Source organism: Halichoerus grypus, chromosome 8 (genome assembly GCF_964656455.1).
Source record: "Halichoerus grypus chromosome 8, mHalGry1.hap1.1, whole genome shotgun sequence".
Taxonomy (NCBI): domain Eukaryota; kingdom Metazoa; phylum Chordata; class Mammalia; order Carnivora; family Phocidae; genus Halichoerus; species Halichoerus grypus.
This window is the reverse complement of record NC_135719.1, coordinates 115,865,066-115,891,615: the sequence shown is the minus strand read 5'-3', so window position 1 is coordinate 115,891,615 and position 26,550 is coordinate 115,865,066. Positions and strand designations below refer to the sequence as shown.

General features: G+C 38.7%; 1 protein-coding gene across 2 annotated transcripts in view; it reads left to right on the top strand.

Annotated features, from left to right (window-relative positions):
- Positions 1 to 26,132, top strand: part of WDR89 (WD repeat domain 89) — a 55,410-nt gene extending 29,278 nt beyond the window's left edge. For both annotated transcript variants that reach the window (XM_036067737.2, XM_078053795.1), the window contains exon 2: positions 19,644 to 26,132. In XM_036067737.2, the coding sequence (XP_035923630.2) occupies positions 19,644 to 20,837 (1,194 nt within the window). In that variant the 3' untranslated portion in view covers positions 20,838 to 26,132. The remainder of the gene's footprint in view (positions 1 to 19,643) is intronic.
- Positions 26,133 to 26,550: the final 418 nt, after the last annotated feature.

The window sequence follows — 26,550 nt, the reverse complement described above, 5'->3', positions numbered from 1 at the left end:
AGTATTGTATAAGGGTTCCAGTTTCTTCACATTCTTGCCAACATTTATTGGTTTTTTTTTGTTTGTTTTGTTTTTAGTAGCCAATTTATAGTCTTTTTTTTTATTTTTTAAAGATTTTTATTTATTTATTTGACAGAGAGAGACACAGCGAGAGAGCGAACACAAGCAGGGGGAGTGGGAGAGGGAGAAGCAGGCTCCCCGCGGAGCAGGGACCCCGATGTGGGGCTCGATCCCAGGACCCTGGGATCATGACCTGAGCCGAAGGCAGTCACTTAACGACTGAGCCACCCAGGCGCCCCAATTTGTAGTCATTTTAAAGTCCATTTAAAATGGGTGATTTCTACGTCTTTTCTGTTCGTTGCCTCATTTCTTGACAGTTTGTTGTTTTTTTTCTTGCTTGTGTTTGTGTGTGTGTCTCTCTTTTTTTTCTAATTGAATTCTGGGCATCATATGTAGAACAGTAGTAGACACCAAGGTAAATAGTATTTATTCCTGGAAATGGACACCTCTCTGCTTCTGTCAGATTGTTAGCGTTAGGGATTGAATAGTGTAATCTGTAGGTGAGCTGGTTTAGGTTTTGTTGTTGCTATGGTTACCATCAGTACACTACAGACTTGAAATTCTTCTGCTGTGGGCTGTTAATATCCTGTGCTTAGTGTTGGGCCTGGTATGCTGAAGGGTTTTCTTCAAAGTTGTTGCTCCTCGGCTCTCAACTTTTAGCAGCCCTGCTTACCTATGCTAAATAAGGGATTTCTCGACACTCTCTTCTTCCTCCTCCAACTGTTGATGCTGTTCACTCAATGTGAGAATCATGCTGGAGGCCGGGGGTCATTCTCCTCCATGATGGTTTGTTTGTTTTTCAAATGCATATATCTGCATAATCACCACCCACAAAGTTCTCTTGTTCTCATTCCCAATCCATATCCCCCTCAAAAGATAACCAGTATTCTGATTTCAACCATTATAGACTTGTTTTGCCTGTTCTTAAATTTTGTGTAAATGAAATCATAATAATATTCTGTGTCAGGCTTCTGTCACTAAACAGTTCTGAGATTCTTCCATATCGTTGCATGTACCGGTAGTATATGTTTTTTTTTATTGCCGTGTAGCATTCCAGTCTATTAATATACCACAGTTGATCAGTAAAGACTATTTAAACAATTGGATACTTGTCTAATTATCTAATTAATCCTCTTGTAATTTTCTTAAAAGTTTGTAATTACTCTAAGAGTAACATGCCAACACTGGCTTTGTTACTCAGGCCAGAAATCGAAGCCTCATCTATCTTTGTCACCTCTCTTCATACCCCACTTGTCTAATCAGGAAATTCTTTTTATTCCTCTTTCCTGATTGTGGCCTGTATCCAGCCACTTCTCTCCACTTTTATATCACTTGCCCAGAATTTTGCACAAACCTTTGCACTACTTCCATTCTTGCCCTAAGGTCTGTTGTCCAGGCAGCAGCCTGAGCAATCCCTGGACAACATCTCTCATCTGCTCTCAACCAGCCTTCTTTCTCACTTGAGAATAAAATCTCAAGTTCTGACCATGGCCCTGCAAAGCTCTTATCCGGCTCCAGCTACCTCTTTTTTTTTTTTTAGATTTATTTATTTTGAGAGAAAGAGCATGCGTCATGTGCACACGCACAAGTGTGAGTGAGTGGGGGAAGGGCAGAGAGAGAGAGAGAGAGAGAGAATCCCCGAGCCGACTCCCCACTGTGACCCGAGATCATATTTTTTGTTTTTCAGGTTTTTTTAAGATTTATTAATTTATCTCCGGCTACCTCTTTAACCTTATGTCCTACACCACTTTCCTTCTCTGACTCAGCTTCAGCTGCTGTGGACCACTTGCTGTTTCTCTCTGTCCAGGAGGCTCTTAGCCCACACAGTGCAATACCTTGCTCCCTCATTTCCTTCTGGTCTCGGCTGAAATATCACCTCATGGGAGAGGCTTTCCTTTAATGACTGAATCCAAAAGGACTTTCCTGCCTCATTTTTCTTGCCTTAACCAGTATTATTTTTCATAACACTTTGACTATTTTCATTATTATAATTAGTTATTTGTCTCTATGGCTGTCTGTCACCCCACTGCCCCCCAGGAAGGCAGGGACTTTGCTTATGTTCTTTGCTGAATCCAGTGTATTCTAGGCCTGTCATGTCAGTCCTTCAAGAATTGTTTTTCAATTATTGAATAGGGTAATTCTTTAGGACTTTAGATTTAATGTTGATAGATCAATTTCTAACTATAACACATAATATTCAAGTGGCTTGTTCTTTGATGTTAACATCGATCTGTTAGGGCTATAGGCAGTGGTTCTTTTTATCCCCCCACCTTTTTTTGCAGTTATCAAAGAGAACCCATTTGCTTAATTTTTAAAAGCGTCTATTCAGAATTAGAAAAAGAAGTAGTAAACATATAGTACCAACTCAAAATTCTGGGTTACTCCACATTGTTACTAACTGTTCCAAATTAAGACATCTGGTGACTGGGGAAGTTTTGTTTCTCTCTCTATTTGGTTAACCAGCTGGTTGTTCTGGAAAGGCAAACACAGTTGATTGTTCTTGTTGAAAGAAGTAGGGCATTCATAGATTTACTTCAAAGGGTGACTTTTGGGTGGAAGATTTACTTGAGAAACTTGACATCTCAGGATGTTATTGAGGAAAATGTCTTTGTTTTTAAAAAGATACTTGAATGTTATATCTGGAACCTGATACTTGAATGTTGTATCTCATACTGCATGAGAAAGTGTGTGTGTTATTCCCTCCTACCCCTCCCCCCTTTTCCTTGGTAACAGATTCCTGCACTTTAAAAACTGTGTTTTCCCTAAGAATTTTAGTGTGTGAGATGCCGTATGTTGCTGCAACCAGTATCTTGAACATTCGTGTGAATAAGAATAGCATATTCAGACTCACTAAGCAGGATTAATTTACAAAGACATTAAGTCTCAATCATTAATGAATATGATATTTAAAATGACATTGAAGTTGTAGCAGATGTCAGTTTAGCATACCTTCCACTAAATATTCAGCACTTCTTCCCAGTTTAAAACAAATGGCTCTTTGGCAAATTGTTTCAAAGCCAATTCTGTGTTAAACTATACACACAAATTTCCCTAAATTTCTGATATAAACGTTTTCTGAGAGGTGTTCTGCTGAAGTTAAACCATACTTTTTACCCCAAGGTACTGTTTTTCTGAGACATACTGATAATGAAGAGGAGTGACTGTTTCCGAGTTCCCTGAGATAAACATTAATAACCAGATTCCTAAGTTTTACTTGTGCAATTTTGCTTCAGATAAGCTGATACTAGATATGCTTGATAAATAATAAGTGTCTTTAATATCCAGCATAGAGATTTTGTGGCTACCATTAGATTTTCCATGTTTGCCACTAGCACATGACATTAGACATTAGTAGCTGCTCCTTCCAGGTGCTCTACTGCCCACCCCCTTTTTAAAAATAAGTATGATATATGCTTATTATACAGGTAACATAGGCTACCCTTATTTTTTAAAAAAAATATATATGTACTTGGGGTGCCTGGCTGGCTCAGTATAATATGCAGCTCTTAATCTTGGAGCCCCACGTTGGGCAAAGAAATTGCTAAATAAATAAATAAATGTGACGTACTTACAGAGACAGTTTAATGTGGTCCCTGGGACAAGAATACTTGAATTCAGAAACCAGTTTTACTGTATATTAACTGTGCTTTTCTCATCAGGGTAGTGAACGTAATTGTACTTATGGAGTTATGGGGTTATTATCATTGTTAAAAATTTTAGTAACATAGGAAAGTACTAGGAAAGCAACACATCCCTTACACACACACACACACGCTCAGATATTTGAAATACATTTTATGAATATTATTCTGGAGACCTTTCTGTGCATACATACAGATAAAGTGAGTAGAAACATGCATAGGAATAATTTTATCAAAGTGGGATGGTATATTACACGTTTTCTCTAAATAGTTACGTTTATTTTAACTTGGATTTAAAAATGAAAGTAATTGCTGAAATTCCGGTGTTTCTTTAGTATAAGGTATTAATTTCCTTTGAATTTTACCTAAAGAAAAGATGAATGATACTAAGAGGTTGGGGTTTTGTTTTGCAGTTTTTTAAACGACATGTTTCAGATGTCTACACAACTGCTTGTTACAGTCAGATGTAGGTTTTTCTGGTGAGCAGATAGCCTTTCATGTGGTGACCGGGGACTCAGACTCCTTTCATTTTCTGGCTCAGCCGTCCTGTAGGGCTTGGAACTCCTCTGCATCCAGCCAGCAGATGAGTGAAAAGAAGGTGAAGACACACCACCTCTTCATCACCTGACCCAAACATGACATGATTCACTTCTACTTGCAAAAAAACTGCTCACTGAGACTGAGGCAAATCTTGACGGTGGACCTGGTCTCTGTTTTTTTCTTCTGAGATCCCATGAAATCTTCTGTCCCAAATCCCAAGTATATCTCACTCCTGTGGGCTGCTTCTCATTTCCCAAATTAGCATGGAGACCTTAGAAATATAGTAAGCCCTAGCAGCCTTCTTTGCTGAGCTCCTGCGTTAGTAAGTAAGGGTGTTTATTTCTGAGTTTTTCTGAGGTTGCCTACCTTCCTCCTCAGTTGGCGTCTTTCCAAATTTGGGGGTATTAGTATATTTTCTTTTTTTTATATTTTTATATGAAAATAGAGAGGTGTTAGGGCAGAGCTCGGTGGTGGCATTCATGATTAGCCTGTCTGAGTCATCTCAGGTCTAGAATTGAGATTGACATGAGAGCTTTTCAGCATAGGAACGTTCCTAGTGTGTATGTCGCTGAAATCCTTTCCTACCTAGAACCTCTAAACATCCATGCTATGTATCAAGCACATTTTTAAAAAGTGCTTTTTTGAATAATATTAGGTTTGTAGAAAAGTTGCAAAGATACTACAGTTTCTGTATACCCTTCACCCGGCTTCCCTAATGTTAATGTAACAATGATACAGTTACCAAAACTAAGAAATTAACGCTGGTACAATACAGTTAACTGAACTATAAGGTTTATTTGGATTTCACCAGCTTTTCCACTAACATCCTTTTTCTGGTCAGTCCAGTCAAGATACCACGTTGCATTTAGTCATCAAGCCTCCTTATCTCCTCCAACCTGTGATAGTCTCTCAGACTTTGCTTATTTTTCATGACCGTGAAACTTTTGAAGAGTACTAACCAGGTATTTGTAGGATGTTCCTGAATGTGGGTTTGTCTGATATTTTCTCTTGATTACACTGGGGTGATGGATTTGGGGAAAGAATACCACGGAAGTGAAGTATCTTTCTCAAGTCACACTAGGGGGCAAGTGACATCAACACGACTTATTGCTGATGATGTTAACCTCCATCCATTGGTCAAGGTTTCTCTGTTTGAAGTTATTATCTTTTACTCTTTCCATACTCTATTTTTTGAAGCAGGTAATTAAGTCCAGTCAGTACTGGAGGGGAAGAGAATTAAGCTCTACCTCCTGAAGGGGGTCTATCTGCTTAAATTATTTAGAATTCTTTCCTCATTTATTTAATTATATAGACATTTATTTTTATCAGTATGGATTTATGGGTGTTTATTTTATTCTTTGGCTGTTGTATCTTACTATTATTATTTTTTTAAGTATTACTTTACTTTCTGGCACTATTTGATGCTCTTGGCTCATCTCTATTTTCCCTGCCCCAGACCTAGAATCACTCATTTGTCCAAGGAGCTCAAAGGGTATTTTAAATAGGTTAGAGCTTAAGCTTCTGATTACCTAACTAAAAGATAAGAATCTTAGAGAAGTTCACTGAAGCTTATACAGTAGTGAAACTCTATCGTCTTCTAAAACATGTTGAAATTTATTTGCTCTTTAGAAGTGTATTTTTCATTATAAAATGAAAAATAAAATCTTAAAAAGCACTGATTCAATTTGATATAGTTTATTCAGAATTGAGAATTATTTGATACTTGTATTCATGAAATTTTATGTATTCTTTTTTTTTTTTTTTAAAGATTTTATTTATTTATTTGACAGAGACACAGTGAGAAAGGGAACACAAGCAGGGGGAGTGGGAGAGGGAGAAGCAGGCCTCCCGCTGAGTAGGGAGCCCGATGTGGGGCTTGATCCCAGCACCCTGGGATCATGACCTGAGCCGAAGGCAGACGCTTAACAATTGAGCCACCCAGGCACCCCTATTGATTCATTTTTTAAAAAGTTTTAATATAAAAGTAACTGAGACTGCTTACCTGTTTTAAAAGCTGTAAGAATTATAAATTTTTAAATGTGAATGTGAAATGAAATTAAATGAATGTAAATCACATGAAAATTAATTAGACGAAAGGAAATAACATTTGTTGCTTACTTTTTTTTAAAATTTTTTTATTGTTATGTTAATCCCCATACATTACATCATTAGTTTTATAGTGTTCCATGATTCATTGTTTGTGCATAACACCCAGTGCTCCATGCAGAACGTGCCCTCCTCAATACCCATCACCAGGCCAACCCATCCTCCCACCCCCCTCCCCTCTAGAACCCTCAGTTTGTTTTTCAGAGTCCATCGTCTCTCATGGTTCGTCTACCCCTCAGATTCCCCCCCTTCATTCTTTGTTGCTTACTTTCTTAATGCCAAGAATTGTGCCCTCTGTATACTTCTCTGTATTCCTGTATCCTGTGATTATCTCTGTCCTTGTACTTATCACCCTATATTATAATTGTTTACTGTTCTATCTCCTAACTTCTTGAAGACAGCAAATAGGTTTTTCATCTGAATCTTTAGAATTTAGCATCATACTTGGCCGTAATAGGCACTCAATATTGACTGTCCATTTTTATCCCTACTTTATTTTTTTAATTAATTTATTAATTTATTTATATAAACTCTACACCCAACGTGGGGCTCAAACTCACAACCCTGAGATCAAGAGCCTCATGCTGTTCAGTGGAGCCAGCCAGGCACCCCTTTATCCCTGCATTAAAGATGGAAACTGAGGCTTAGAGAGTTTAGGTAATTTGTACAGTGATGACTTCGCTAGTTTGATTCTTAAACCTATTGCTTTTTCTGTTGCACCACACGGTTTTTTGATAAGCTGAAAATACTTCACTGCATTCTTTTCTTTTCCTTTTTAACAATTTATTTATTTGAGAGGGAGAATGGGAGGGGCAGAGGAAGAGGGAAAGAATCTCAAGCAGACTCCCGGCTGAGTGCAGAGCATGATACAGGGCTCGATCTCATGACTGAGCCGAAGTCAAGAGTCAGACGCTTAACTTACTGAGGCACCCAGCCACCTCACTGCATTATTTTCAAATTGACAATCTCTGAAAGTATTCAGAAGAAACTGGTAACATTTGTTGCCTCCTGGGAGAAGAAAGGGGCTTGAGGACAAAAAGGTTCCAAAACTCATGTTTTGGAACCTTTTGAATTTTGAACCATGTGACTATTTTAGATATTAAAAAATATAAATGTATTTTTAAAATGTCCAGGAGCACCTGGGTGGCTCAGTTAGTTAAGTGTCTGACTCTTGATTTCAGATCAGGTCTTTTTTTTTTTAAAGATTTTATTTATTTATTCGTGAGCGACACAGAGAGAGAGAGGCAAAGGGAGAAGCAGGCTCCCAAGGAGCAGGGAGGCCGATGCGGGACTCGATCCCAGGACCCTGGGATCATGACCTGAGCCAAAGGCAGACACTTAACCATCTGAGCCACACAGGCGCCCTCAGATCAGGTCTTCATCTCAGGGTTGTACATTCAAGACCCACATTGGGCTCCTCACTGGGCGTGGAGCCCACTTTAAGAAAATAAATAATAAATAAATACATAAATAAATACATAAATAAACAAATAAAACAAACTTATCAGACGGAGTTTAACATTAAGTTTTTAAATATTGTATCATTTCAGTGCTTTGTGTTTTTATTTTGTTGATATCCTTAGAATCAGGGATACTGCCATTATTATTGAGCATTGATTTTTATAGTCTTCTGGGAATTCCTTTGTGTATCTTATTTTTTCCCTTTTATTTTTGAACAAAAAAAATGTAGAAGGTGGGGAGGGGGAGAGGATAGATGTTCTAAAGGGAATGAAAGATTAAATCCCTCGGTTCAGTATGAATGAAATTTGACTTTTTAAAGTATGTTCCCTAAATCTTTCCTTGTAGGAGACTCTTACATAAAGTGAGTATTTGGTGATATACCCAAAACCTTATTTGATTATCTTTAATTAGTTAGAGTGGCTCTGGCTGCATTAACAAAAACTCTGCTGCAAACTGACTTAAATAGAAAATGTGGACTCTCATTAACATGGAATAGAAGTTCTTTCCATCAGTTGGATTGGGTCCACTTTAGAATTAGTGTTCCACATCTGAACAAATTGTAGTTAGGAGGAGAATACATGCATGGATTGGCAAGAATATAAGGTTTCTGAACCAATTACTGGTTTAAAAGAATGGAATTACTGTGATTGGTTTAGCTAATCAGGATCTGCTCCTAGAGCTAGGGTCAAGTCTTGAAACCATGTTGATGCCACGAGGAGGGAGAGGGGGATGAGTTGGAGAGGTTCCATCATACTGTCCACGAGAGCTCCTTAATTGCTCTTCAAATAATACATGTATAACTGATCCCTCTCACCCTAATAATAACTTTTGAGGAATGTAATTGTTCATGCTGGCTGATTGGTGCATGGTGGTTTCTTTTACTATTCTCTATTCCATATAAATTCCATAACAAAAAGTTTTAAAAGAGAAAAGAGAGACAGAAAAAAAAAATAAAGAGTAAGTGATGTTTGCTTACGGTAACCTTTTTCTAGGCCAGTATGTGTTTTTTTCAATCATCCTGTACTCTTTCTTTCTCCTCTGCTTATATGTAGGGTTTAACATGTAATTCCCCCTCTCAAAGGCTAATAGGCATATTCCTTAATTATAGTTGACATTAATGCTTCAGGACTTACATAGAAGAGCAATAGCATAGTATTAGAGTGAACACAGGTTCACAGGTTTTGAAGCAACAACTTGGGTTTCAAACCACAGTCCCCCCTTTTCCTCCCCTTAGTAACTGTGAGAACATTGACCAGTTAGTCCCTCTGAGCTTCAATTTCTGCCATAAAATGGGGATAAAAATACCTATCTTATATGGTTAAATGATTATGATAAAAAAATAAACTAGATATAAGTTGCTACCCCATAGGCTAGCATCTGTTGAACTCCAGTTATGATTATTTTCTTCTCTGTGAGGCTCAGGTATCCTAGCCCAATTTGATTAATGTGGGTATAGCGTTGTTGTAGTTAAATTATAAGTGTAGATTGTAAAGTTATTAACACCCATTCCTGAATGCCTTTTCCCATTAAACTTTTCCCTACATTTGGGACATTTATTTGCTGGACCTCTGCATTCCACATTCATCATAGCTAATTCCTTACAATAAGTGGGCAACATTAAGTTTCAGCTGTGGGGAATTAGGTTTTTCTGACTCAAGTCTGATAAATTGAACATATACTTCACATACAATTGTTACTTTTTAGTAGTAAAATATAGTAGTGTATGATGCTTATGCTGTCAGATCTTTCAGGCATGATAAGCATTCATACCCGAAAGATAGAAATACATCTTTTTCTAAGGATACTGCGATTTCTGATTTCATGCAAAATAATATGCAGAAGACTTTTAGTATAGTGCCTTTTGTAATCAGTAGTTTCTAAATGGGTGTAAAATGTATGTTATTTTCTCTTTTTTTGTTTCTTGCTTAAATGGGAAAAAAAAGCTACTTCCTTTTCTGTTATGGAGATATTTAAGCTGGTCTGTCCTTCAGAGTTCATATTTAAACTTAACGAGTTCAGAATCAGAGCAATACCTAGTTGCAGCTAGATATGTTTGGGATGTACTTTATATACAGAAAGAACCTTTTACTGGGTATATATATATATTTTTTTAACTTTTTTTTTTTAAGATTTTATTTATTTATTTGACAGAGAGAGACACAGCGAGAGAGGGAACACAAGCAGGGGGAGTGGGAGAGGGAGAAGCAGGCCTCCCGCTGAGCAGGGAGCCCAATGTAGGGTTCTATCCCAGGACCCTGGGATCATGACCTGAGCCGAAGGCAGATGCCTAACGACTGAGCCACCCAGGCACCCCCTGGGTATATTTTAATAGGAAATAAAATGAAATAGCCTTTCAACTGATAAAAGAACTTAAATCTTATGAAGGCAAAAGCGACAAGGAATTCATACTTATGTTTAGGGATTTTGTTATTAAGTAAACAACTCCTAATTATCTAAGGACAATTATTCAGATAAGAGATTAATCAGCACTTCCCATCTAATGTATTCGAAGATGGCAGTTCATCAGGAATTTAATATTCTCACCCCCTTAAAGCTCATCCTAAGATGTTTGTTTTGGGTTGTCTTTCAAAATATCTTCCACCCTCCGCATTATATTCAGAAGTGAGAATCCTGTATCCCAGTAAGAACCACAACAGCAGTTCCGGGATTCTGCTGTTAGCTGATCTTTACTAAGTGGATCAAGATGAGATATTGTTACGGAACCTGGATTGGATGCCCCGAGGGAAGAACCAAGCAGCACTCTGAGATCTTGGAGGATAGGAGGTTTATTTAACACCAGCGGGCTCAGAGGAGAATGATCTCCAAAGGTCTGAGCCCCGAGCACAAGCAAAGGGGGGTAATTTATACACTTCTACTTCCGCATACTTGGTACTTTTGGTGGGAAGTGGAGCAGGGAGAAGAACCCGGAAGAGTCCCGGGGCAGGGACTGGGACTTTCTTCCTGGCTCGGTTGGCCATCTTAGGACACAGATTTTTCCTCTTCAATATTAGTAATTGTTCTACCGCTGTTCTCAGAACACCTAGGCCCATACTGCAGTCGGTTATGATGACTAGTGAACTCTAACAAGCAATCTTCTTTATTTTATTTTATTTTTTTAAAAGATTTTATTTATTGATTGATTTTTAAAGATTTTATTTATTTATTTGACACAGAGAGACCCAGTGAGAGAGGGAACACAAGCAGGGGGAGTGGGAGAGGGAGAAGCAGGCTTCCCGCAGAGCAGGGAGCCCAATGTGGGGCTCGATCCCAGGACCCTGGGACCATGACCTGAGCCGAAGGCAGACACTTAATGACTGAGCCATCCAGGCGCCCCACAATCTTTTTTAAATGAAGAAAAATTCTTTTTAACCACACAAATTATCATAGCTTTAGCCTTTACTAAACTTCCATTATCTGGATTTCTCATCTCCTCTCTGTGTGGGCAGCGTACGAAGTGCAGTGTCTCACCCATGCAGGACTCCAGAGGCAGTGGCAGTAACTGGCCCCTCTTTTGTACATTCCCTTCTCTTTTCACTGCTCTTCCCTTTTGGCTTATTTTCATTTCTTTTCTCTTCCATATTCTTTAGTACTCTTTTCTGTCCCCCTCTTTTTGTGCCCCTTTTCATTTGTGTATCTGTATGTTTGTATGTTGACATAAGAAAGGCTCACTCCACAACCCTCAGCTCTCACTAGCCTGTTGAGATCTAGAATGCTAACTAAGCTTCTTTTATGCATCTAACAGGAACAAATAGAGAAAAGATAGAAATTATGGTTAATCTTATTTGTTCTCTTCATATGTTTTTGTTAGGTTGAATCATATGAAGTTGTCAATATTGTTTTGATCGACAGAAATAGATTTAACTTAATTCTTCCCTAAGCATCCCGCAACCCAAAAGTAAGATTTGGAAACTGATTGGATGAGGGAGAATTAGATATCCCAGAGGTTCTGGCTTAGCCAGGTAGATCAGAGGGCTGTCATGGTGCTAATACCATTGCCAAAATGGAGAAAATTGTGAAATATACCTTGTTTTTGTTTTTAAAGGGAAGACTTGGTGGGGGAGGAGGGAAGCATAAATAACCACTTTTTTTTTTTTTTAAGATTTTATTTATTTGATAGAGAGCGACACAGCGAGAGAGGGAGCACAAGCAGAGGGAATGGGAGAGGGAGAAGCAGGCTTCCCGCGGAGCAGGGAGCCCGATGCAGGGCTCGATCCCAGGACCCTGGGATCATGACCTGAGCTGAAGGCAGATGCTTAACGACTGAGCCACCCAGGCGCCCCAAATAACCACTTTTATTTTGGGGTGTAATGAGACACATTCAAAGAGAAATGGCCAGTAGACGGAAATACAGATCTGTAAATGGATGAGATCATTGGCATATAGGCGGCCCTTGAAAACATGAATGTGAATGAAGTTACCCTGTGAGAGTGTAATGTGGGACAAAAAGAGCCAAGGCTTCTCTCTGGGACAGGAAGTGGATCATGCAAAGAAAACTCAGATAAAGGCTATGCATAGAAGAAAAAGTATTTATCATCTCAGAATGATTCATTAGCATGTAAAATTAAGAATTAACTACATAGCTTCAGAAGGTTATATTTCAAGCATGACTCACTTGCATATTAATGTGGTAAGACATAAGCTAGAGGTTTTCATGTTTCCCCATAAGAGATTAAATTACTTCACTGTATCTGTGTACTGTATAAGCTCTATAGCTTGAGGTTTTTGTGAGATATGCCTACCTTATCTCTAATATCTTTCTTCCTTTTTGTTTTTTCTCTCTCTCTTTCTTTCTTTCCTTCCTTCCTTCTTTTCATCCATCCACCCACCCATCCATTCTTTAGTTCTTTCTTTCTTTCTTGAAGAACAATATTGCATTTGAACAGTGTATCAGGTGGACAACCACTGTGATTGTTACCATCTCTAGTCTTTTTTTTTTTTTTTTGAGATTTTGTTTATTTATTGGCCAGAGAGAGAGCGAGCAAGCACAAGCAGGGGGAGCAGCAGGCAGAGGGAGAAGCAGACTCCCCGCTGAGCGAGGAGCCCGATGTGGGACTCAATCCCAGGGTCCTGGGATCATGACCTGAGCTGAAGGCAGATGCTTAGCCGACTGAGCCACCCAGGCGCCCCCATCTCTACAGTCTTTTTTTTTTTTTTTTTTTTTAAGATTTTATTTATTTATTTGACAGAGAGAGACACAGTGAGAGAGGGAACACAAGCAGGGGGAGTGGGAGAGGGAGAAGCAGGCTTCCCGCAGAGCAGGGAGCCCGATGCGGGGCTCGATCCCAGGACCCTGGGATCATGACCTGAGCCGAAGGCAGACGCTTAACGACTGAGCCACCCAGGCGCCCCCCCATCTCTACAGTCTTGAAGTGTTAAGTTTGCTGTAGCATTCAGTCTGGGGCCCACCCTACCTGACCCATCAACCCCTGGAATCCTTTGAATTAAAGCCATTCAGGATACTGTTCCAATGTGAAACAGACTTTCCAGGCAACGTAGTGGAGGGACGGAGTGCAGTACTACTATCCTGCTAGAGTGCATGGTCATAGTCCTACAAATTACTATTAACTTAAAAGCCATGTTAAACTTGATTGTTTAAAATTCTCATCAACCTGATCTTTCGTATGCAAAAATCAAAATGAAGCAGTAGGAAAAATTATTTATTTTATAACTTCATATTAACTCTTTGAATATTTCAAGAATGGACAGTTGTTTTTATCTGGAATTTTAAAAGGGTTTCTTCCTTAGAGTGTATAGGAAGTACGCTCTTTTCTTTTTTAAGATTTTACTTATTTATTTGACAGACAGAGACACAGCGAGAGAGGGAACACAAGCAGGGGGAGCAGAGGGAGAGGGAGAAGCAGGTTCCCTGCTGAGCAGGGAGCCCGATGTGGGGCTCGATCCCAGGACCCTGGGACCGTGACCTGAGCCGAAGGCAGACGCTTAACGACTGAACCACCCAGGCGCCCCAGGACGTACACTCTTAAGTAAATACACACTTTAGGAATAATTTGAATAGCTTGTGGTAAAAAATTATGTTAAGTAATATTTTTCTTTACAATATAAAATCTTTCTCTGTAGTTCCTTTTTGAGCATTATTTAAAGTACTGTTAAAGAATGCCATTATTTTACTAATTTCCGTGAGCAGAGCTCCCCCTGCAAACACATAACACATGCAATATCCTTTTAAGTTTATTGTTTCTCCTAGAACTCTTCAGCTCTTAATGCAAGAAAATTGAATCAATTATTCATTCATTTATTCAACAACTATTTATTGATAATAGATAAGAAAGAATAAGAAGTTCAACAGTAAAATAGGGTTTTTCAAAAATATTGAGTGAAAAGAGCAAATGCAAAGAAGATACATACAAATACAATGCCATTTTATAAATTCATAGGAGTTGTATCTGTAATATTTCTTTAAATAAAAAACAAAGAAGTATGGTAAAATGTTAACATCTGTTAGGTCTGAGTATCTGAGTGTCTATATTTGGGTGTCTTATACTTTTTTCTAAACATTGTATATTTGAAATATTTTATACTGAGGCATTTTTAATTTTTAAATTAATAAAACAAGCAATACGATAGGAAGTGACAGGGACTCTTTAGATTGGTCGATTAGGGAGGATCTTTCTAGGGAGGTGACACTGAGGTCTGAATAACAGTACCTAGATCCAAACCCGCCCCCTCCCCCAAGGTGGTGTTAGTGGTATTGGTAGTGGTAATACTGATAATTTTTTTTAAAGATTTTATGTATTTATTCATGAGAGACACACAGAGAGAGAAGCAGAGGGAGAAGCAGGCTCCCAAGGAGCAGGGAGCCCGATGCGGGACTCGATCCCAGGACCCTGGGATCATGACCCGAGCTGAAGGCAGACGCTTAACCATCTGAGCCACCCAGGCACCCCTGATAATTTTTATATAACATCTGTTGAATATGTATTTTATTTGCCAGGCGTGCTGAACACATTATTTCAGTTGATCCTTCTAACAACTCTTGAGTTGATACTCATTTTTTCTTTTAAAGATGAAAAGACAGATGCTTAAAAAGCTATCATTAGGGCGCCTGGGTGGCTCAGTTGGTTAAGCGACTGCCTTCGGCTCAGGTCATGATCCTGGAGTCCCGGGATCGAGTCCCACATCGGGCTCCCTGCTCAGCAGGGAGTCTGCTCCTCCCTCTCACCCTCCTCCCTCTCATGCTCTCTGTCTCTCATTCTCTCTCTCGCAAATAAATACAATCTTAAAAAAAAAAAAATTAAAAAAAAAAAAAAGCTATCATTAAAGCAACAACAACAAAAAGCATTTCACCCTAAGAATGAAAATGTGAATTTCTGAGGTAGGCTAGAATATTCATTGGTAAAAGCAATTTTTACTTGCAGAAAAAATGAAGAGAAAGTATTCCAGACAGCTCTTGCTACAGACCTGAGGCAGATGCAAGCGTAACACGGTCAAGGAAACATATTCAAGGAAAGAAGGACATTTTAGCCTATGCTGCTGAGTTACGCTACCACAGCATAACTGGTAAATGGTCATTTACTCCCTGAATACCTATGTTGAAGGAAGCTCACCGCTTTCAGACTTACTTATTCTTACACAGTTTTTTTTTTCCATGTAGGACTTACAGGCTAATGGTGTCATATTAAAAGGACACAGAAGCTGGCTTAAGGGTTTCTCAGTGGCCAAGTTGGGGACAGTGTGAGCACCAGTAAGGACCATGAAGTGATGGATTATAATATATGTCTCTAAAAATCATAATTTCTTAGTGAAACTCAGAGAGAAAGGAAGAAGCTCTTCTTTATAGAAGAATGCCAGATAAGGTAGGAAGAATGATAGAATTAGAAAATGACTGTTTGGCAAATCCCAATGTAATTTTGATTCAGGCAAGAGATACTCCATGGATGCTAAAATTTTTGGATGAAAGGTTATTAGAGGATAAGATATTCATACAGTTTCACTGTATCACTCCATGATTACTTACTAACTATAAAGGAAGGAATGTACCTTTAAAATGGAGAGATCTGTCAGTTACTGCCTTAACCCAGTGCTCAGACTTGGTATTACGTGTTTCCTTGATGTGATACAGTAAGTACCCAGCATCACCTACACAGTATCCCTGCCAGAAATGTTAAACTGGAACCTAATCATGAGGAAACATTAGAAAAATCCAGAATGTGGGGCAATTTATAAGACAACTAGACTGGACTTTTCAAAAATTCAGTGTCATGAAAACAAAAGATTGCAAGGTGCTCTATGCCAAAGTATTTAGGAATGAAGTGATATTTTTTCTGCAGTTAACTTTCAAATAGTTCATCAAAAAATAATGTGTGTATATGTATGTTTAGAGAGATAGACAGAAAGCAAATGAAATAATAGTTGGTGAACCTAGGAAGTGAAAAGTTGTGTTTGTGTGTTCATTGTACTATTCTTTCAACTTACAGATTTTTATTTTTATTTTTATTTATTTATTTATTTATTTTTTTTTTTTAAAGATTTTATTTATTTATTTGAGAGAGAGAGAATGAGAGAGAGAGAACACATGAGAGGGGATAGGGTCAGAGGACGAAGCAGACTCCCTGCCGAGCAGGGAGCCCGATGCGGGACTCGATCCAGGGACTCCAGGATCATGACCTGAGCCGAAGGCAGTCGCCTAACCAACTGAGCCACCCAGGCGCCCCTCAACTTACAGATTTTTAAATATTCAGAATTATAAACTGAAGAGGATACTTACTCTGTTTTGAACTCAAATCCAATTTTTAAATATTTTTGCCCATTGATTTAATTGTGCTATTTGAAGCCACTTTGATAGATCCAAATCCCCCCCCACCCCGCCCAATTTGGTGTTAGTGGTATTGGTAGTGGTAATACTGATAATTTTTACATTACATCTGTTGAATATGCATTTTATATGCCAGGCCTTGTGCTGAACACATTATCTCAGTTGATTCTTCTAACAGCTCTTGAACTGTACTCATTTCTTCTTTTAAAGATGGAGGGCACCTGGGTGGCTCAGATGGTTAAGCGTCTGCCTTCGGCTCAGGTCATGATCCCAGGATCCTGGGATCGAGTCCCGCATCGGGCTCCCTCCTCGGCAGGGAGCCTGCTTCTCCCTCTCCGACTCCCCCTGCTCGTGCTTTCTCTCTCTGTCAAATAAATAAATAAAATCTTTAAAAAAAAAAAAAGATGAAAAGACAGATGCTTAAAAAGCTATCATTAAAGAAACAACAAAAAAAGCATTTCATCCTAAGAATGAAAATGTGAATTTGTGACATAGGCTAGACTATTCATTGGTAAAAGCAAGATAGAAAAATTTGTGATAAAGTCACTAGGCATGCGTATTTTTCTGGCCTTGAACTTGTTCTACATACAACCTACCGTTAAGAAGAAATCTTCTAAGTTTGAGCCCCACATGGGGTATAGAGATTACTTAAAAATAAAATACATATTTTTTAAGATTTTATTTATTTGACAGAGAGAGCACAAGCAGGGGGAGCGGCAGGCAGAAGGAGAGGGAGAAGCAGGCTCCCTGCAGAGCAGAGAGCCGGACGTGGGCCTCAATCCCAGGACCCTGGGATCATGACCTGAGTTGAAGACAGATGCTTAACCAACTGAGCCACCCAGGTGCCCCCAAAATAAAATATTTTAAAAGGAAAAAAAAAAAGAGGCAATCTAGCGTGGTAGTAAAGAGCACACAGTCCTTGAAGCTAGAATGCCTAGGGTCACATTCCAGCTCCCCATTTATAAGTTACTGCTGCCTGAGAAGCACCTCTCCAGAATTTCATATTGGGAACCCCTATGTATTGGTTTTCTATTGTTGTTGTAACAGATTACTACAAACCTGATGGCTTGAAACAACACAAATTTATTATAATTTTGAGGGGTCAGAAGTCCAAAATAGGTCTTAGTGGGTGAAAATCAAAGTATTAGCAGGGCTGGCATTTCCAACTGGAGGCTCTAAATGGGAACGATTCTTTGCCTTTTCCAGTTCCTACAGGCCACCCACTTATTGACCTTCTTCCCCCAAACCAACATTATATTTTTCTGTGCCTTTCTTCCATAGTAACATCTCTCTCTGACTCTCATCGTGTTCTGCCTCCTCCTACTTTTAAGAACAATGGTGATTACATTGGACCCACCCAGATAATCCAGAATAATCTCCCTATTTTAAGATCAACTGATAAGCACAACTCAACACAAACCCAAAATAATCCAATTAAAATGGGCAGAGGACCTGAATAGGCAGTTTTGCAAAAAAGACATACAGATGGCAAACAGATAACAGGAAAAGGTGCTCAACATCGCTCATCATCAGGGAAGTACAAATCAAAACCACAATGAGATACTACCTTACATCTGTCAGAATGGCTAGAGTCAAAAAGACAAGAAATAACAAGTGTTGGTGAGGCTATGGAGAAAAAGGAACCCTCATGCACTATTGGTGAGAATGTAAATTGGTACAGCCATTGTAGAAAATAGTATGGAGGTTCCTTTAAAAATAGAAATACCTTATGATCCAGTAATTCTACTCCTGGGTATTTACCCAAAGAAAATGAAAACACTTCATTCAGAAAGATATATGCACCCCTATATTTGTTACGGCATTATTTACAATAGCCAAGATATATGAAGCAAGTGTCCACTGATAAATAAATGGATAAAGGGGCGCCTGGGTGGCTCAGTCGTTAAGCGTCTGCCTTCGGCTCAGGTCATGATCCCAGGGTCCTGGGATCGAGCCCCGCATTGGGCTCCCTGCTCAGCGGGAAGCCTGCTTCTCCCTCTCCCACTCCTCCTGCTTGTGTTCCCTCTCTCACTGTGTCTCTCTCTGTCAAATAAATAAAATCTTAAAAAAAAAAAAAAAAGAAACACACACACACACACAGAAATATTACTCAGCTATAAAAAAAAGAAAGATCTTGTCATTCATGACAACATGGATGGACCTAGAGGGTATTGTGCTAAGTGAAATAGGTCAGACAGAGAAAGACAAATACCATTTGATTTACCTTATATGTGGCATTTAAAAAACAAAACAAAAAGCAGATACAGATATAAATACACAGAACAAACTGATGGCTGTGGGAGGGGAGGGATCTGGGAGATGGGCAAAATGATGGAGGGGAGTGGGAAATACAGGCTTCCAGTTATGGAATGAATAAATGATGGAGGTAAAAAGTCCAGCATAGGGAATATAGTCAGTGGTATTGAAATAGCACTGTATGGTGACAGATGGTAGCTACACTGGTGGTGAGCATAATATGACATAGACTTGTGGAATCACTGTGTTGTACACCTGAAATTAATGTAACATTGTGTGTCAACTATACTTCAATAATAAAAAAAATTTTTTTTAAAGATCAACTGATAAGCTACCTCAGTTCTTCTTTGCCATGTAACCTAACATTCACAGGTTCCAAGGATTAAGGCATAGACATCTTTGGGGGACGATTTTTCTGCATTCACATCTACGTTTAAATTCTAAAAGTTGCATCAGGCAGCTGGGGCCGGGAGAAGATGATTCCAAAGTAGAGATACTGGCTAATGCTGAGAATTATGAGTAGGACCAATAATTGGGTGTAAGCTAAAAGGAACTACTGAGCAGTATATGTACATGTTTTAAAATTCTCTTACTGGCATAAGGTATATACGGTAGATTCAGTATTCAAGAGTGATTGAATTAGAAGGAAGCGACTAAGTTTTAGTTATATGGCAGGGAAAGATTAAAATATTAGAATAGATTTTATTTCTATTGTTTTGTGCCAGTCCTCAGGAAAATGTTCTTGATTTAATTACAACTTTGGAGAAGCTTTGTGTTTAATTTTAATTTTTGTATTTTTATTACAGATTTTATTACGCTTGGATGCTACTCCTGACATGGAGAAGATTGAGGAACAGTTTGCTAATCTGAACATTGTTAAACGTTCCTCAGAAACTAAAGAGCCTACTTATTTGCTTGGTATAGATACATCAAAAGCTGTACAAGCAGAAAAAGAAAACTTGGTTGCTGTTTTATGTTCTAATGGATCAATCAGAATATATGATAAAGAAAGGTTATACATACTACGAGAATTTAGTGGATATCCTGGACTTCTCAATGGAGTTAAATTTGCAAATTCTTGTGACAGTGTATATTCATCATGCACCGATGGCACTGTAAAGTGTTGGGATGCTCGATTAGCCAGTGAAAAACCTGTCCAGCTGTTCCAGGGTTACCCTTCCAATATTTTTATTAGTTTTGATATCAACTGTAATGATCATGTCATTTGTGCTGGTACAGAAAAAGTGGATGATGATGCATTGTTGGTATTTTGGGATGCAAGAATTAATTCTCAGGATTTGTCTACTACTAAAGACCCACTTGGAGCATATTCAGAGACTCATAGTGATGATGTCACTCAAGTGTGCTTCCATCCCAACAACCCCAACATGGTAGTCTCGGGTTCAACTGATGGCCTGGTAAATGTATTCGATATTAGTGTTGATAATGAAGAAGATGCACTGGTTACAACCTGCAACTCCGTTTCATCAGTAAGCTGTATTGGTTGGTCTGGGAAGGATTATAAACAGATTTACTGCATGACACATGATGAAGGATTTTGTTGGTGGGATCTGAATCATCTGGATACTGATGAACCGATTACATGTTTGAACATCCAGGATGTCAGAGAAGTAGTTAATCTGAAAGAAGGTATTTTGGACTATTTAATTGGTGGCCTATATCATGAAAAAATGGACAAATTGTTTGTTGTTGGAGGAACAAACACAGGAATTATTCACTTGATGAGCTGCACTATATCGGGATTGATCCACGTGACCAGCCTTCATGGAGGGCATGCTGCTACGGTCCGTTCTTTCTCTTGGAATATGCAGGATGATTCTATGCTAACCGGAGGAGAAGACGCACAGTTGTTACTTTGGAAACCTGGAGCAATAGGGAAGACATTTACAAAGAAAGACAGCATGAAAATAGCATCCTCTGTGTCCCAGCGAGTTCGAGTTCACAGTAATGATTCTTACAAGAGAAGGAAAAAGCAGTGATGTTATGTTGGGAGTTTACTTGAGAGGTTTTATAGTTTCAAGTAGTTATTTTTGTGTACTACCTGTGATAGATATGTTTAAAGCTCATATGTAAAAACAAGCCAGTTAGCAAACAATCCTGGAAAAATGTTGAAAATGGTTTAATTCAGGTCTTCATGTATTCTAAAATTATTTTTTTTAAAGCTGCCAGTTGAGTATATAATCAGTGAGTTGAAAGTAAAATTACATTCCTCATTTTTAAAACCCATCTGTTGAGTTAGTAAATGTTGGGTTTAAAGAAATAGCTTTGATAAGGACTTTTTAGAAGTAGATGGCTGGTGTGACTTTAAAAAATCAGGTGGTTTGAGCTATGTTTTTTAAATTCAGTTTTTTTTTTACATTTTAAATCATCTTCATTATTTATAAAATCAAATCAGACTGTTTTCTGTAGGAGCTCCCACTTGCTTAATACACATAGATTATGTTGGAGTATTTAAATGTAAATATTCTAATGATTCTAAATAGAACTAAAGTTTTTTAGAAATAAAATGATTTGCATCTATTTAAGAAAAATATATTTAGTATATATTTGCATCTATCTGTCTGGATAGATTTTTTTTTTTTTTTTAAGTAGTGTCCACGCTCAGCATGGAGCCCAATGTGCGGGACTTGAACTCACAACCCTGAGACCATACCTTGAGCTGAGATCAAGAGTCAGATGCTTAACGGACTGTGCCACCCAGGTACCCCTATTTGCATCTATATTTTTAAACAGTTAAAAATAAGCAGATATTTCATTGATGAAAAGGAAATTATCTTGCAAATTCAAAGGGATCTTGAGATTCAAAGGGAATATACAAAAACAAAAGTATAATAGCAGAATGACTTTTTATTTCAAAATATTCTACTATTTTATGATAAAATTTTCTCTCATAGTGTTTCATCTATAATTTTAAACTTAGGTGCCCATGGGGAGGGGGGCCATGCAGGAGGTCCTGCTGGAGAAAGGACACCGTAATTTTAAACTTGAATTTTTGTTTACTGCCGGTTTTTTCATCCTTACTGTTAAATATTTTTCCAAAGAATCTTTTCTTTTTTTTAAAGATTTTATTTATTTATTTCACAGAGAGAGACACAGTGAGAGAGGGAACACAAGCAGGGGGAGTGAGAGAGGGAGAAGCAGGCTTCCCGCGGAGCAGGGAGCCCAACGTGGGGCTCGATCCCAGGACCCTGGGATCATAACCTGAGCCGAAGGCAGACACTTAACGACTGAGCCACCCAGGCACCCCTCCAGAGAATCTTACTGAAAAAGTTGGTCACTTGGGGTGCCTGGTGGCTCAGTCGGTTAAGCATCTGACTCTCGATTTTGTCTCAAAGTTGTGATCTCAGGGTTGTGAGACTGAGCTCCGCAATGCTCCATGCTCAGAGCAGAGTCTGCTTGTCCCTCTCCTGCACCTTCCCAACTCCCGCATGTGCTCTCTCTCTCTCTTTCTCTCAAATAAATAAATAAAATCTTTTTTAAAAAAGTTGGTCACTCTAAAGGTTTGGTATGTTTTCTTATGTTTAATTACAAATAAAAATATCTTCTTATAGATAAGAATATATAAAGATACTGTAAAACATTTTTATCTTTTGAACTAAAAATATTGTCATGAAAAATACAAACATTACTTTAGAACCTTTTACATTTCTCTTTAAATGTTAATGACTTATCTCTGAGACCATAGCACTAGGGGGAAATAGTATTCTACAGCACAATGCAACTTACATGTAGGTATGATCTAGCTTCACTCACTTGAGAGGGAATAATAGTTAAGTCACTGTTAAACATACTCAAAATAAAGAATTCTCTCTTTTTTTTAAATATTTATTTATTTATTTTAGAGAGAGAGAACATGAACAGGAGGGGCAGAGGGAGAAGGAGAGAATCTCTAGCAGACTTAATACTGAGCGGGGAGCCCGAGGCGGGGCTTGATCTCATGACCCTGAGATCATGACCTGAGCCAAACTCCAGTTAGAGGCTTAACCAACTGAGCCACCCAAGTGCCCCTCAAAATACGTAATTCTTATTTGAAAAGATTCACCTGTTCTTGCTGTTGTTCAAATCATGAACCTGAGGTTAATTCTGGATTTTTTTCTTTTCTCCTATTTAGTCAATCACCAAGTCCTGTGCCACTCCACCTCCTAGAATCTGTCTGCTGTTCCTTTGCCTTTACCCCCCACTAGTGCCTTAGATAAGATTTTCATCATTTCTCTCCTAGATTACAGACCCTGGCTCTAATCTGCTCCAATTCATTCTTCCCACTATTTCTAGGCTGAACGTAGAAAACAGATTTGATAATGTCTCATGCTGCTTAAAATCTTTGGTACATTTTGATCTTTTGATGGAGCACTATGTAAAAATGAAAAACCATGTTTTTAAGATACTTAGGATATGAGATAATGCTGACTATGTAAGTAGAAAAGCTGTATAAAAAGACTTGGAGACATTGCATTTATAAAACAACAGGAAATGAGACAGTTACCAAAACAGTAAAACTTTCAAAAATATTTAAAATTTAAAAGTAATTAATGGGGGCGCCTGGGTGGCTCAGATGGTTAAGTGTCTGCCTTTGGCTCAGGTTATGATCCCAGAGTCCTGGGATCGAGTCCCGCATTGGGCTCCCTGCTCAGCGGGGGGCCTGCTTCTCCCCCTCCCTCTGCTTCTCCCCCTGCTCATATTCTCTCTCTCTATATATATATCTCTGTGTCTCGAATGAATACATTAAAAAAAAAAAAAAACCTTTAAAAGTAATTAATAGAGGGCACCCAGGTGGCTCGGTAGGTTGGGTGTCAGACTCTTGATTTCGGCTAGGGCATGATCTCAGGGTTGTGAGATCAAGCCCTGTGTCGGGCTCCCTGCTGAGCGTTCTTTCTCTCCCTCTCCCTCTGCCCCTTCTGCCCTTCTCTCCCTCCTCCTGCCCCCCCCAAAAGTAATTAATAGAGTTGGAAGATGCAGGTGAGAAAATACCTTTGAAAGTAGACCTCAAAGAGAGTGAGAGAAAAAATTAAAGCCACAGAAGATAAATATAGGGGTCTAATATCAGATTATCAGTTTTTACAATGTGAAAAAAAATGTAAAGTTTGGAGTTGTAATGAAATACCATTAGAGGCTATCCCCAGAACTCCAGTCTTCAGATTGAAAGGCCCAACAGAGTGTCAAGTATAATAAATGAAAAAGACCCACACCAAGGCATAGTACTCTGAAGTGTCAGAACTCCAAGAACAAAGAGAAAATTTTAAAAATTTCCAAAGGAAGGCGGGGGGGAAGCAATCACTTAGGTACAAGGATAACATGTGAATTAGACTCTTCATTAGTAAATCTGGATGACACAAAATGGTGAATCAAAGTTCCAACTTCTGAGGACAATTTCCTGCTATCTGAACTTAAGCTCTCCAAACTCACGAAGCAAATAGATGGCAATAAATTTTTTGAGACATCCCTTGCTCAGTGAACATTTTTTCCTTGCTCTCTGAAACTCAGGAACCAAATTTATTTCCCTAACAGAATATCCATTGCTAACCACACTCATTGGCCACTAAGGAATTTAAAAATTTGGATTTTAGGAGATAATTGCTTTTCAATCTTTAATTCTATAGGTCAAATTGCCCTCACATGTGAGGTTTAAAACTTTACTTTCTATGCAGCTTTTGAAAAAGGATACTAGAGGATGTACGCTACAAAGAATAAAGGAGTAAATCAAGGAAGACAAGGGATACCAGGAATCGGGGCACCAACCCAGCGCAGTGGCAGGATGACAGCTTTGCAGCAGGCCCACAGTATTCAATCCAGGTTGGAACAAGAGGATGAGCTATCAGGAGGGAGATGTCCAGGGAGAAAAGTGAACTTGACAGGTTTCCCAATGCATCTGACCATGTGGAAAATAGAATAAGTGCCTTAAACCCACCAATTAAAAGAGACCCTCCTATTAAAAATCATTTAAAAAGACAAGTTTTTAAAAGATTAAAAATAGGGATGCCTGGATGGCTCAGTTGGTTAAGCATCTGCCTTCGGCTTGGGTCATGATCCCAGGGTCCTGGGATCAAGTCCCACATTGGGCCTCCTGCTCAGCGGGGAGCCTGCTTCTCCCTCTGCCTGCCGCTCCCCCTGCTTGTGCTTGCTCGCTCTTTTTCTCTCTCTGACAAATAAAAAAAATCTTAAAAAAAAAACAATTAAAAATAAGTAAATTCACTTAAAGACCTAGGTTAAAAAAAAGTAAAGGATGAGGAAAGGTATACCAACCCACAGAATGGGAGAAAATATTTGCAAATAATAGGTAAGAACTTGCATTCAAAACATATTTTTAAAATGTTACCACTCAATAATAAGAGAAAGCAATTTTTGAAATGATCAAGGATCTGAATAGACATTTCTCCAAAGAAGATACAGAAATGGTTAGTAAACACACACAAAAAGATGCTTAACATTATCAGTCATGAGGAAAATGCAAACCAAAACCACAACGAGATACCACTTCACACCCACTGGGATGGCTATAATCAAAAAAATGTTGGTGAGCTTATGGAGAAATTGAAAGTTTCATACACTGCTCTGCTGTTAGGAATGTAAAATAGTATAGCTACAGTCTGGCCATTCCTTAATAGTGCTATTTGATCCAGCCGTTCCAAATTAGGTATATGCTGAAGAGAATTGAAAGCATAAGTCCACACAAGAACTTGTACATGAGTGCTCATAATAGCATCATTCATAATAGCCAAAGGTGGAAATAATCCAAATAACCATCAATTGATGGAGGGGTAAATTATGGTATATCCATAAATAGAATATTATTCAGCCATAAAAAGAAAAGAAGTGCTAATACATGCTACAACTCAGATGAATCTTGAAAACATGCTAAGTAAAAATAGCCACAAAAGACCAAATTGGATGATCCCATGTACATCAAAAGTCCGGAATAGTCACGTCTATAAAGAAGAAGAACACCAACAAAAGAACATATATTCGTGGTTACCTAGGGCTGGGAGGTGGGGGGAAAATGGGAGGGTTGGTGGATGTTTGGGGGGGGAGGGTGTGATGCAAACTGATGGTGATTATAGTTGCGCAACTCTGAATATAATAAAAACCACTGTGGGGCGCCTGGGTGGCTCAGTCATTAAGCGTCTGCCTTCGGCTCAGGTCATGATCCCAGGGTCCTGGGATCGAGCCCTGCATCGGGCTCCCTGCTCTGCAGGAAGTCTGCTTCTCCCTCTCCCACTCCCCCTGCTTGTGTTTCCTCTCTCACTGTGTCCCTCTCTGTCAAATAAATAAAATCTTAAAAAAAAAAAAACCATTGTATTGTACACTTTATTTCTTTTGTATTGTACACTTTAAATGAATGAATTGCATATGAATTTTACCCAAATGAAGTTATTACCAAAAAATATATATACCAGACAAATATGAACCAAAAAACCAGGGTGGAATTGGTTTTTTTTTTTAAGATTTTATTTATTTATTTGAGAGAGAGAGCACAAGTGGGGTCAGGGGCAGAGGGAGAAGCAGACTCTCTGCTGAGCAGGGAGCCTGACCTGGAGCTCAGTCCCAGGACCCTGGGATCATGACCCGAGCTGAAGGCAGATGCTTAACCAACTGAGCCACCCAGGCACTCCTTGACAAAATGGAATTTAAGTTTAATATAACCTTAATTCCAAAACCAGATGAAAATGAAGAAAAAAGTGAAGTCCATTTGTTTAT